Source organism: Bufo gargarizans, chromosome 3, assembly GCF_014858855.1.
Source record: "Bufo gargarizans isolate SCDJY-AF-19 chromosome 3, ASM1485885v1, whole genome shotgun sequence".
In the NCBI taxonomy this organism is placed as follows: Eukaryota; Metazoa; Chordata; class Amphibia; order Anura; family Bufonidae; genus Bufo; species Bufo gargarizans.
Window position 1 is genome coordinate 92,691,007 of NC_058082.1, and position 13,876 is coordinate 92,704,882.

General features: G+C 43.5%; 1 protein-coding gene across 1 annotated transcript in view; it reads right to left on the reverse strand.

Moving 5' to 3' along the window:
- Positions 1-13,876, reverse strand: part of ATM (ATM serine/threonine kinase) — a 207,267-nt gene that overhangs the window by 180,163 nt on the left and 13,228 nt on the right. Inside the window, 4 exon segments of the mRNA XM_044284054.1 lie at positions 328-493; positions 1,699-1,863; positions 6,452-6,597; positions 7,552-7,664. Of these exon segments, the coding sequence (XP_044139989.1) occupies positions 328-493; positions 1,699-1,863; positions 6,452-6,597; positions 7,552-7,664 (590 nt within the window).

Here is a 13,876-nt window from a genome sequence, read left to right on the forward strand (position 1 = left end):
GCCCCCCGAATCCCCTCTCTGAATGGAGTGGTAGAGTGCATGTCCGCCTATTGCTCCATTTGCTTCTATGGGACTGATAGAGCACTGAGCGAGGGGACCCATTGCTCCTGGAATTGTGGAACATTTAGGTGGTTGAACTCCACCTCACCCTCCCCATCCGATATTTATCACCTATCCTATGAATAAGTGAAATACTTTTCATGGGATAACCACTTTAAAGGGGTTGTACCATCTCAGACATTGTCCGATAGGTGCGCGACCTGCACCTATACTTAGACCGGAGGTGACAAAGTCTCAGAGGGCACATCGCGGATGCTCGACAGTTACCTGACCCGCTGAATCACCACAGAGAAGAAGATGAAGAACTTGGAGTGCATCCCCTCCGTCTGGAGACAGCAGCCTCTGGTCAGTGTCTGGATTATACGGGCCACCAGCAGACGGTTTATTGCACTGTTTGGTTTCAAGTACAGGCTGAAGTAAATGGCGACTAAATCTACAACACAAAAGTAAAAGTGCATAAGAGGTAAAAATACAACACAACAGAAATACTGATCAGTAGATTTGGGCTACTTTCACACTCGCTTCTTGTGCGGATCCGTCATGGACGGATCCGTTTGTATTATCTTTAACATAGCCAAGATGGATCTGTCTTGAACACCATTGAAAGTCAATGGAGGACGGATCCGTTTTCTATTGTGCCAGATTGTGTCAGCGAAAACTGATCCGTCCCCGTTGACTTACATTGTGTGCCAGGACTGATCCGTTTAACTCAGTTTCATCAGACGGACACCAAAACTCTGCGAGGCGGAATGGAGACTGAACTGATGCAAACTGATGCGTTTTGGACCGCTTCTGAGAGCCCTAAACAGATCTCACAAACGGAAAGCCAAAATGCGAGTGTGAAAGTAGCCTTACCCTAATCCTAAAGGTGGTCATACATATGGCCAAATGAACACACCGAGCTCAGCAGTAATGGCCGTTGATCTTATGAGGATGAGTGCCTTCCAATTCTCTCTCAGAAAGAAGGATTGTGCATGATAACATCCAGCATGCCTGATCCCTCCCTATGCTACCACTTCGCTTTCCTCGTGACAATAAATTTCAATGCAGGCATACTAGATGTTTTCCAACCCATTGCTCTCCAGCTGTTACAAACCTACGACTCCCTGCATGATGTTGGGAGTTGGAGTTTTGTACCAGCTGAAAAGCCACCTGTTTGACACTACCGACACAGGGGATACCAAGATCTAGATACATTCACGAAGCACAAAATGCCACAAAAACAGGAATGAGAGGTCGCATTCACACAGCCGTATCTGTTTTGTGATCTGCAAATCGCAGATCCGCAAAATACGAATGCGGTCTGTATGAATCCCACAATTTTTGCAGGCCCTATTGTAACGATGCAAAACAGACAAGAATAGGACATGCAATTTTTTATTTTTTTATGGGCCACGGAAAGGACATACAGATGCGGACAGCACGCTGTGTGCTGTCTGCATTAAAATGAATGGGTCCACATCCAATCTGCAAAAATACTTCGCTTCAACCATTTCTGTGCTGCTCACTAAACTGAACTACTTTGCAATCCTCTCCGCTGGCGAAAGCAGCGATTCCACCTCTCCACATTCCATGGAGAGAAAGAGAATCCAAGAGACATAACGGAACAGCTATTTATGCACTGCCCACGTTTATTACCTGCCCATTGCTGTGGCGTCATTTCACACCAGTACCTCCGCACCGTCAGAATATCTTTCAGCAGGATGCTGCTGTAATCGGCCCCGTAAGTGGCGCATGTTGTGGGGTCTTTCACAGTGTCGGTCACCTGAAGTAAAAGCTCTGTACATTTTAACCGGGGAGCTCCTGCAAAGACATTCAAATACATTTCAGAAAAGCTGCTGCTCCTTAACCTGTAACTGTAATTTCAATGTATTTTTACTACAGTGTAGGGACAGGGATGTTAACATGTTTGTAACATACTTTATTAGGGGAAGATGCTTCATTCTACTAGAAAACAGGGTTTAAAGAGTCCAGGGAACGCTCTAACTGAGCATTGCCAGGAGAGTCCGTATTCCGCGTCTACAGACCATGTGTAATGTACATAGGAAGGCTTCTCAACATGCCTCTTATTTCACTACCCTATATGTGCTCTCTCCATAACTGCTGCCGAGACACTGTCAGCTCTGCAAGTTTAGCTCTTTTCCGTGTGTCAGCGACTACCAGCACTTAGCTATTACAGTAAGTGTACAGTGACACAACACACTTACTGTCAGCGCAGTGAGTGCAATGATGTTTTAATATATTCAAATGAGCAACGAGGGCATTGCCGTTACATGTAGAGGCTCCGCTCTCTCTGCACTTTGATTGACAGGACCAGGCAGTGTAAATGTCATCAAGCCTGGCCTTGTCAATCAAAGTGCAGAGGGCGTGGCTGTTGCAGAGAGAGCAGAGCCTCAAAGTAAAATGGCAACGCCCCCGTTGCTCCTAGAAGCTAATTTGCATATATTAAAATTTCATTTTTCTCAGCAATGCGGACACATATGAACATGGGACCAACACAGATGCCTTCAGTTGCCAAGCAGACATGTAACAGGTCAGCCAGTGTCATAGGTACAGATGCTCTTTAAATACTCCTAGTCCTCATGCATATGGCTGTATTATAGCGCTGCACAGGCTCTAGACATTTTTGGTACTGATTTCATATTGAGTTTAAGGTTACTTTCACACTTGCGTTCGGGGTTCCGCTTGTGAGTTCCGTTTGAAGGCTCTCACAAGCGGCCCTGAGCGTATCCGTGCATACCCAATGCATTCTGAGTGGATAAGGATCCGGTCAGAATGCATCAGTATGGCTCGGTTCCGCCTCCATTCCGCTGCTTGCAGCGTTTTCGTGTCCGCCTGGCCGTGCGGAGCCAAACAGATCCGTTCAGACTTACAATTAGACTTAGACTTTTCTCTTAAATATAATGCAGACGGATCCGTTCTGAACGGATACCATCGTTTGCATTATAGGTGCGGATCCGTCTGTGCAGATACCAGACGGATCCGCACCGAACGCAAGTGTGAAAGTAACCTAAGTTGCCCTCTGACAAACCCCAAAAAATAATTGGGCCATGCTCTGGGTGATGCATTACAGAGAATAAGAGGCTGTTTGCGCCTCTCACATATAACCTTCTGGCAAGAGATACAAATACCAAAATCACAGCAGGTAAATGTAAAAAAATATATAAAAAAATAGTGTAAAGCAATTATATGGTCGGCAGCACAGAGTCTCAGTGGTCAGCACTGAAGCCTTACAGTGCTGCGGTCCTAGGCTCGAATTCGATTAAGGGAAACAGCTGCATATATTATATGTTCTCCGAGTGTTTGAGTGGGTTTCCTCCGGGTACTCCGGTTTCCTCCCACGCGCCAAAGACATAGTGATAAAAAAAAAACACCAAAAGCTTCAGCATGCTATGGTTATTGGAAATAAGCCAGAAACGCAAAAAACACCACCAAATGAACAAAAATGCTAGTAGCAAAAAAGCACTTCTGTGCTCTGAATTTCACATCTGGAAATGGCGGTTTCACCGCAAAAAAATGCCAGCAAAAAAAATGGTGTAAACCCCTCCACAAAACTGCAAAAAATATATATATATACATGTGAAACCACCCTTGATGCTGGGAAGTTGTCACAGTTCCCCCCCGGTTACCAGCATTAGATGAGAGAATATTTAACGCTGCATAACGATTGAAAAGTACATCAAATTCATATCTGTTTGTGATGTGGTAACTGACCACATGGGGGGGGGGGGGGGTCATTTACTAAAGGGGCTGTCCAGGTTCAGAGCTGAACCCGGACATCCCTCCATTTCCCCCCCGGCAGCCCCCCGGAGCAGTTCATGCTCTGATGCTCTCCTTTGCCCTGCACTAAATCGCGCAGGGCAAAGGCATTTTTGGGAGATTCGGTGACGTACCGGGCTCTCCATGGGGCTGCCAGGAAGCCCAGTGACGTCACCAGCACTGATGGGCGGGATTTAGCGCTGCCCTAGCCTTTAAATCGGCAAGGACAGAGCTAAAGCACGCCCATCCCAGTCTGTGACGTCACCAAACACAGTGCTGGGCGGAAGATTCCACCCGGCAGTGTGTTATTGTAAACAAAAGAGCCTTTGCCCTGCGCGATTTAGCATCGGAGCATGTACTGCTCCGATGCTCAAGTCATGGGGCTGCCGGGGTGAAATTATGGGTATGTCCGGGTTCAGCTCTGAACCCAGACAACCACTTTAGGATCGGCTTTTTAACCCCTATATCTGGCGATGGATCTGCCGAAGTGATGAAGATGTGCCGACCGCTACAGAACTTTGGCACGCCTGTCTAAATGTAAGCCTGCTTCCTAAAAACAGGCGTAGAAAATGATGAATGAGACAGGCCTGGCGGTCCGCCCCTTTCCCCGCCCAGTCTTTTAGACCTGTGAGCGGGAAAAGTCTCAGATTGTGGCACAACTAACATAAATATGCCTAATATAGGTGTATTTCTGGATGATAAATGACCCCCATGGTTTTTACAGGAAGAACCTGTAAAATAATGGTGGATGCGCGCCGTGCAGATTTATGTGCAAAAAATCTGCATGAAAGACGCACCAAAACCACACAAATAACGCACAAAAATCTGCGCTATTTATTGCATTTTTTGTGCCGATTTTCCGCAGATCTCACTCTTCCACTGAAAAGGGTGAAATCCCCACAAGATAAACGCAACAATTCACATGCTGCACATTTCAAAATCTGCATCTAAGAAAAAACAAAGTGTACATGAGAAGTGCACACCTGAAAAAAAAGTGTGTCATCGCAAAATCGCATTCAGTTTTTAGATGTGGTTTTTAACCACAATGTCTGAATATCCCTTAATACTGTGTAAAGAGCATCACCCCACCACCAAAATATGGGCAGCACGGTGACTTAGTGGTTAGCCACCGAGGGGGGTGGGTGATGCTCTTTACATAAGTATAAGGGCAGATTTACATATTGTGGTTAAAAACGCATCTACAAATTTAATGCAATTTTTGCAATAACACTCATTTTTTCTTGGTTTATCAAATTTCACACTCCAGTCCAGAACAATTTCAGGAATTTGCATCCAATAAATTAAAAAAATAAATTAAGAGGGGTTGTCCTGTCATTTATATTGATGATCTATCGTCAATATAGGTCATCAATATCTGATGTGCGGGGTTCTGACACCTGATTATGAGGTGTTTGAAGAGAATGAGGTGCCCCATGTGAGCGCTGCTTCCTCTTCATTACACTACGCATTCTCTCCCCTGTAGCGGCGGCGTAGTGTAATTACAAGTACTCGCTCCATTCTTGCACCTCTAAGACTTCCGAGATGACAGTGTAAGAACTCCTGCACATGAACGTGTGCTGCCCATCGCCGTATTGCGGACTGCAATACACGAACGCGGTTCCGTGGCCATTCTGCATCACGGATGCGGACCCATTCACTTCAATGGGTTCACAAATCTGAAGATGCGGAATGGAACCCTACGGGAGCACTACGGAGTGCTTCCATGGGGGTTTCGTCCCGTACTTCCGTTCCGCAAAAAGATAGAACATGTCCTATCTTTTTGCGGAACGGCCGGATCGCGGACCCATTAAAGTGAATGGGTCTGCGATCCACTGCAGCTGCCCCACGGACGGTGTTAGTGCACTGCGGACGCATTTTGCGGTCCGCAGCATGACCACGGGACGCACACGTTCATGTGCAGGTCAAATAAAGAGGAAACAGCACTCGCATAGAGCGCCGTCTCCTGTTCAAACAGCTGATCATCAGAGGTGCCCAGTGTCGGACCCCCGCAGATAAGATATTGATGACCTATCCTGATGATAGGTCATCAATATAAATAAGGGTAACATTCACACGACCGTGTGTAATCCTTTCCGTTTTGCGGTCTGCAAATAATGGAACAATGTGTCCGCATTTTGCCGGCGAATTACTTCCGTTTGTGTTCCGTATGTCTTCCATTTTTTTACAGTCCGCAAAAAACGGAAGGAAAAAAATAAAAAGAGAGAGAGAGAGAGAAAAAAAAAAAGAATTATTAAGGCCTTCAATAATACGGAAACGGATCTGCAAAAAACTGATGACATACGGAAACCATTCTGCATGTCATCCGCAATTTGGGGACCCATTGACTTGAATGGGGCTGCGGACCAATCTGTGCGGACAATAGTAGTACAAGCTTCATATTTTTGCGGATAAAAACTGAACGTTGTCCGCACATTTTATTCACCCACAGGAATGAATGGATTCGCATCTATTCCGCAAAATGCATAACGGATGTGGATCGGACGCGGATAAAATTATATGGTTGTGTGAATGTGCCCTAAGATGCACAACCCATTTAACGGCTACAAAGTAAACTAGTGCAGTTAAAAGAACAGCGAACAAACCTAGACACCAGGCCTTGTTGTTAACTCACTTTTATTTGCACATCGGATGAAATATTTCACCAGACTGCTAATCTCTTGCATTTTCTTCTGGCGAGCAGCTTGCGTCGAATGAGAGACATTTGTTTTTGCAGATTTCAGGCTTTCAGTCTCCTTGTATATATATTTCTGTAGGAACCTGTCACAGACAAATTGTATCGAATACCAGTAGGATAAAACATACATAACCCTCATCATTTCCATAAATTAGACTGTCAATGAACGAACTACTGAATGTAGGACACAGATTCTCATACGGACACTGATAACCTGTGGTCTGTGAGTTTTTTATACTATTTATTATGCATGATGGCAATTTTATACTACATGACAGTGTGGATAAAAATCAATGATTTAAAAAAAAAAATCAGATTTTTTGGATTTAAATCGGATTTTTTATATAAAATGCTTTTTGAGGAAAATATAATCCAAAGGTTATTATTATCCAAAGGTTATTCCATCATGAAATAAAAATTAGTTTTTTTAATAATGTAGAATAAGGCTGTATGTGTTTAATTTTTTGGGTAAATAAATTCCATTAATCCATTCACAATGTCATGCTCTTCCAGAGGTTTTTGTAAGATTATTGGGCAGTTTCTCTGCCTACAAGATATTATCACAGATGCTTGGTTTACTTTTGCAGTTCTCAAAACTGAATTTGACTCAGCAGAGATCACATGCCTCTTCTTCACAGCAAAAATGTTATAACATGAACAGAGTTGAGAAAAAGACCCTAATCCTAACTTCTACAAACCTATGAATGCAGAATCAACCTAATCAAACTAATATGAAAAGTTGTTATTCTAAAAATCTTCATCTACTTGCATATTATAAGTTATACCAGCAAGAATTAGTCTTTATGTAGAAAACTATGAATTAAATCAAATCCACCCCGCTACATGATGAATTTTACAAACTTGTAGCAAGTTTATATTTTGCCTGGAGCAGTTTTTACTATGGGATGTGATTATTGCTGATGTTCTGAAGAGAAGTCGGTGGAGACGTTTTAGGCTACGAGCTGCTGGGTGTTGCTTCCTGCCGACTATTCACACATGTTGTGGTCACACGTTCCTTCTTTGGCGCCATCACTTACCTGAATACCGTGTCCCAGTTCAGCTGTTTACCATGACGGGCATCAGAGTTACGATCTAACTGCTGGACTGTCTCCTGGTCTCGAAGTAGGCGCTTAAACTTATCGATTTCTTTCTAAAATGTAGAACAAGCTCATTACAGGAAAACTGAAATATACATTTATAATGTGAAGGCAATGTCACAAGACGAATACTACTCCAGACGGTGACCGGAGGACTCTGCACTTTATTTTCTCTGTTAGATCAGGCAAAACAACCACTTTCCAATTGGAATCATTTACCTAGAAATGCTCCTGTACTTGTTATAGCGCCCCCTGGTGTTCTTGCGACCCCCTCTCAGAATGTCCACCTACCATGCTCAGTAGCTCAGTCCCAGCACCCCTCTCTTGGGAGGCGGAGGGCTTCTTGCTATTTTGAAGCCAATAAGAGTCGCTAGAAGCTGCTTCTCACCGGCAATGTGCACATTAGCCGGAGGTTGTGAGAGCTAATCACAGAACAGCAGGGGGCGTCATAAAATGTAATAGCAATATCTAGACACGGGAGTGATTTTATTTTTTATGATGCCAATTGATAAATTAATATGTTTTTGATGATTTGACAGAAACAACTCCTTTCAAGCAGTGTCTAAAACTGATGACCTGTCCTCTGCATAGGTCATCAGTATCTAATCGATGGGGGTCCAACTCCCGTCACCCCCGCTGAGCACTGCAATATCTTCCCAGGCTTGAGAAGTCACGTTCATCGGTCTCATGACCTTGGCGCAACTCAGTCCAATTCAAGTGAATGGGGCGGAGCTGCAATAGACGGCGCTCGGCAAACTGTTAAAAGGCTGCGGCGGTGCAGCGCACACCGGAGTGGTGCAGCTTCTTCAAACAGCTGATTGTTGCGGCTGCCGGGTGCTGAGGATAGGTCATCAATATCAGAATCTCAGAAAAACCCCTTTAAAGGGGTTATCCAGGAAATTAAAATGATGACCTATCCTCACATTGAGTCCCAGAACCCCTACCGTCTGCCGATCAGCTGTTTCAGGGAGCTGCCACGTTCCCCAGCCGGGTACTGGCAGCTTTACAAACACAATCACATAGCCTAAGAAGAGGCAATAGCGCTCACTGAGTGCCAGCCTTTTCTAACAGCTGATTGGCAGGGGACCCGGGTGTTGGACCTCCGCCGATCCAATATTGATGACCTATCCGGAGGACAGTTCATCAATATTAATTTCCGGATAACCCCTTTAAGCTACCATAGACACCCAGTACCTTACATTCATATGAACATTTGGCCAACAAAAGGATGCCTACTGTCCCTTGCTTGCACAGTCTCTTCTACTTTTAGACCTGTTGTCTCCTGGAATGAAAAGAAAACAGTGGGGTTGCGTGAAAGCGCAAAAAAAGGACCACAGGAGGGCGCCAGTACCCTAAAATCTATGGTTATGATTGTGTAAAGCACAAAGGTAGAGGCTTATCCTCTTGTGTACACTCACCGGATAATGTAGTTGATTGGTTTACAATTGGTATATAATAGGTTGTTAGTGGTTAGGAATAAGATAACAGTAGTGATAAAATATATACAATCAACTTATAAGATCCCAAAATGGGTTGTAAAATCAAATCAAAATTTTAGTGACTCACTTCACCCAGGAGGGTAATGTGGGATAAAGCTCAAGACACCCACATCACACCTCCTGCGCCTGGATCGCCAGTAGAATCTCAGAAACGAACAGTGATCACTCTGGAGTCCTTTGTTCTTTCTTTCAATCTTTTATTTCAAAGCCAGGGTGGGGGAGTGAGGAGCTCGACGCGTTTCGGGGCCTCTTAACCCCTTCAAGACACAGCCTTATTTCACCTTAAGGACCAGGTCATTTTTTGCAAATCTGACCAGTGTCACTTTAAGTGCTGATAACGTTAAAACGCTTTGACTTATCCAGGCCGTTCTGAGATTGTTTTTTCGTCACATATTGTACTTCATGACACTGGAAAAATTAAGTCCCAAAATTAATTTTTTTTGCATAAAAAAATACCAAATTTACCCCAAATTTGGAAAAATTAGCAAATTTCTAAAGTTTCAGTTTCTCTACTTCTGTAATACATAGTAATACCCCCAAAAATTGTGATGACTTTACATTCCCCATATGTGTACTTCATGTTTGAATTATTTTGGGAATGATATTTTATTTTTTGGGGATGTTACAAGGCTTAGAAGTTTAGAAGCAAATCTTGAAATTTTTCAGAAATCCAATTTTTAGGGACCACTACAGGTCTGAAGTCACTTTGCGAGGCTTACATAATAGAAACCACCCAAAAATGACCCTATTCTATAAACTACACCCCTCAAGGTATTCAAAACTGATTTTACAAACTTTGTTAACCCTTTAGGTGTTGCACAAGAGTTATTGGCAAATGGGGATGAAATTTGAGAATTTAATTTTTTTGCCTAATTTTCCATTTTAACCAATTTTTTCCACTAACAAAGCAAGGGTTAACAGCCAAACAAGACTGTATCTTTATTGCCCTGACTCTGCCGTTTACAGAAACACCCCATATGTGGCCGTAAACTACTGTACGGCCACACAGCGGGGCGTAGAGTGAAAGGTGCGCCGTATGGTTTTTGGAAGGCAGGTTTTGCTGGACTGGTTTATTTACACCATGTGCCATTTGAAGCCCCCTGATGCACCCCTAGAGTAGAAACTCCCTAAAAGTGACCCCATCTAAGAAAGTACACCCCTCAAGGTATTCAAAACTGATTTTACAAACTTCGTTAACCCTTTAGGTGTTGCACAAGAGTTATTGGCAAATGGGGATGAAATTTGAGAATTTCATTTTTTTGCCTAATTTTCCATTTTAACCAATTTTTTCCACTAACAAAGCAAGGGTTAACAGCCAAACAAGACTGTATCTTTATTGCCCTGACTCTGCCGTTTACAGAAACACCCTATATGTGGTCGTAAACTACTGTACGGCCACACAGCGGGGCGTAGAGTGAAAGGTGCGCCATATGGTTTTTGGAAGGCAGATTTTGCTGGACTGGTTTTTTGACACCATGTCCCATTTGAAGCCCCCCTGATGCACCCCTAGAGTAGAAACTCCAAAAAAGTGACCCCATTTTAGAAACTACGGGATAGGGTGGCAGTTTTGTTGGTACTAGTTTAGGGTACATATGATTTTTGGTTGCTCTATATTACACTTTTTGTGCGGCAAGGTAACAAGAAATAGCTTTTTTGGCATCGTTTTTTTTATTGTTATTTACAACATTCATCTGACAGGTTAGATCATGTGGTAATTTTATAGAGCAGGTTGTCACGGACGCGGCGATACCTAATATGTATACATTTTTTTTATTTATGTAAGTTTTACACAATGATTTCATTTTTAAAACAAAATTTTTTTTAGTTTCTCCATAGTCTAAGAGCCATAGTTTTTACAGTTTTGGGGCGATTATCTTAAGTAGGGTCTCATTTTTTGCGAGATGAGATGACGGTTTGATTGGCACTATGTTGGGGTGCATATGACTTTTTGATCGCTTGCTATTACACTTTTTGTGACGTAAGATGACAAAAAATTGCTTTTTCTACACCGTTTTTATTTTTATTTTTTTACGGTGGTCACCTGAGGGGTTAGGTCATGTGATATTTTTATAGAGCCGGTCGATACGGACGCGGCAATACCTAATATGTATACTTTTTTTTATTTATATAAGTTTTACACAATGATTTCATTTTTGAAACAAAAAAATGATGTTTTAGTGTTTCCATAGTCTAAGAGCCATAGTTTTTTCAGTTTTTGGGCGATTATCTTAAGTAGGGTCTCATTTTTTGCGGGATGAGATGACGGTTTGATTGTTACAATTTTGGCGTACATGCGACTTTTTTGATCACTTTTATTACCTTTTTTGGGGAAGTAAGGTGGGCAAAATTTCAATTTCATCATAGTTTTTTATTTTTTATTTTTATGGCGTTCACCGTTCGGGAAAAGTAACATGACCGTTTTATAGATCAGGTCGTTACGGACGCGGCGATACCAAACATGTGTAGGGAATTTTATTTTTCTCATGTTTAATCAGTGATAAATGTGTTTTTTGATTTTTACTTTTTTTTCACTTTTTTCACTTTTTTTTTGACCCAGACCCACTTGGTTCTTGAAGATCCAGTGGGTCTGATGTCTGTATAATACAGTACAGTACAATATATATTGCACTGTACTATATTTTACTTACACTGAACAGATCTATGCTTTCAGCACAGATCTGTTCAGCACCATGGACAGCAGGACGCCTGAGAGGCGTCCTGTTGCCATGGGAACCTTCCCCGTCTGCTCAGTTATGGTCAGAACTGCGCAGACGGGGAAGGGTAAGGACGGGGCTCTGGGGGGGCTGTCTGGGGGCTCTCTCCCTCTCCATCGGGGGGCTGCAAAGGTACAGCAGCCCTCCGATGGGAGAGGGAGGGAGCTCCCTGAGCTGTTAACCTTTTCCATACCGCGGTCCGTACGGACCGCGGTATGGAAAGGGTTAAACGGCTGACATCGCATCACCGATGTCAGCCGTTTATACCAGGGTGCCAGCAATGTGCTGGCACCCTGGTATAACCCACTAGACGCCAACGATTATTATAATGGGAGGCGGGCGGGGGATCGCGATCCCGCCTGCCGCACCGCCCGCCTCCCGCAACTGCCGCACCGCCCACAAACCGCCCCCCTGCACCCCGCCACATAAATGAATTCAGGGGTGCAGGGGGGTTAAAAAAAATACCGATTTTGGGCAATTTTTAGGTTTCTGATCCCTGCGGTCAGGGACCGCAGGGATCAGAAACTACATAAAGCGCTGCAAACCGCAGGTCTGAATTGACCTGCGGTTTGCAGCGATCGCCGATACGGGGGGTCACAGGACCCCCCTCGGCATTGAGCCTGAGTGCCTGGCTGTGTGTAACAGCCGGCACTCAGCGCTGTCACCATGTCTGCAGACATGGTGACAGTTAAATGCGATGAGGAGTATACTAGTCATGGAGCGCTAAGTAGCAGTGCTCCATGACTAGTATACATGTGATACGTACAGTATATTGTCACACTCTCCTTCTCTGATCGCTTCCCTGACAGGAATGGGGACGATCAGAGAAGGAGAGGCACACAGTCCCTCCCTAACCCCCCCTTACCTGCCCCGATGCGCTGCGATTGGTCCCTCTGCAGTATTGGACCAATCACAGCGATCGTGGGCGGGTCAGGGGCTCAATACAGCTCCTTCCGGCTTCTCTGGTTGCCTAGCAACCCCAGCACGCCGGCTTCACTGAACCTTCAGCGCTTCGGTCCCTGCGCTGACAGTGAAAGCCGATCACGTACATGCACGTGGGGATGCGGTGAGGCACCACATTCCCCCACGTACATGTACGTGATATTGCGTGAAGGGGTTAATGGGTCCCCTTCATCAGGAGCAAAGATAATAACAACATGGTACACATAGGGTTTAAGTAGCAATGAAGGAACAAGAAAAGACCGCCAAAACGGTTTGTAAATTGGTCACTTCCGGTATCTCCATGCGTTCCACTGTGGAACGCACCGGAAATGACGTCCTGATAGTTACAGGGTTGGTAATTTTTTTCTCTATATAGTTAGTGCTGATGTCCCAATGTTAGCCTGTTAGAAATATCAGCACTGGGATATCCGTAAGGCTGGTGGAGGATCCTGTTATGTGTCCCCTCTGCCTATTAGTAGTTCCCTATGGGAGCGCTCGCGGTGGAACGCATATCGAACTTCCGGTGCGTTCCAGCCTGGAGCGCATCCGGACCGGAAGTGAGCCTCTAGTCCGAGGTATTCGTCTCATTGGATTGTTACTGAACAGGTTATCTGGTGTCCGATGATATAAATATAAATGTTGAAATATGAATATTGAAGGGGCATATCGATTAAAATAGAATATAGAATACATCTTTTGGCAAAAAAAAATTATATAATAGCAAAAAAATCTAAGGATACAGATATGTCAATTTTGTATACAAAACATCTTTTTGCTAAGGTGTCTTTGGTGATGGGGGAATCACATCGTGGGATATGGCGATAATAATGTATCTGTGTTTGTGGATATAGTCTGCACCAATCATTAATATTACTAAAATTACTAAAAGAATAGAAGGGAAGATAAAAAGCAATTAAATAAGTGGATTATATATTAAAGAAAAGAAAGTTTTAAAAATGTATATATATAAAAATATAAGAAATATTAATAATAATAAATTTTGGCTTAAAAATGCGGCCAATAAGAAGATGATCATAATAATAAAGAAAGATCGGAGATGTGTATATATCGTAAAATTGTACGGGAGATATAATGTATATATATGAATGT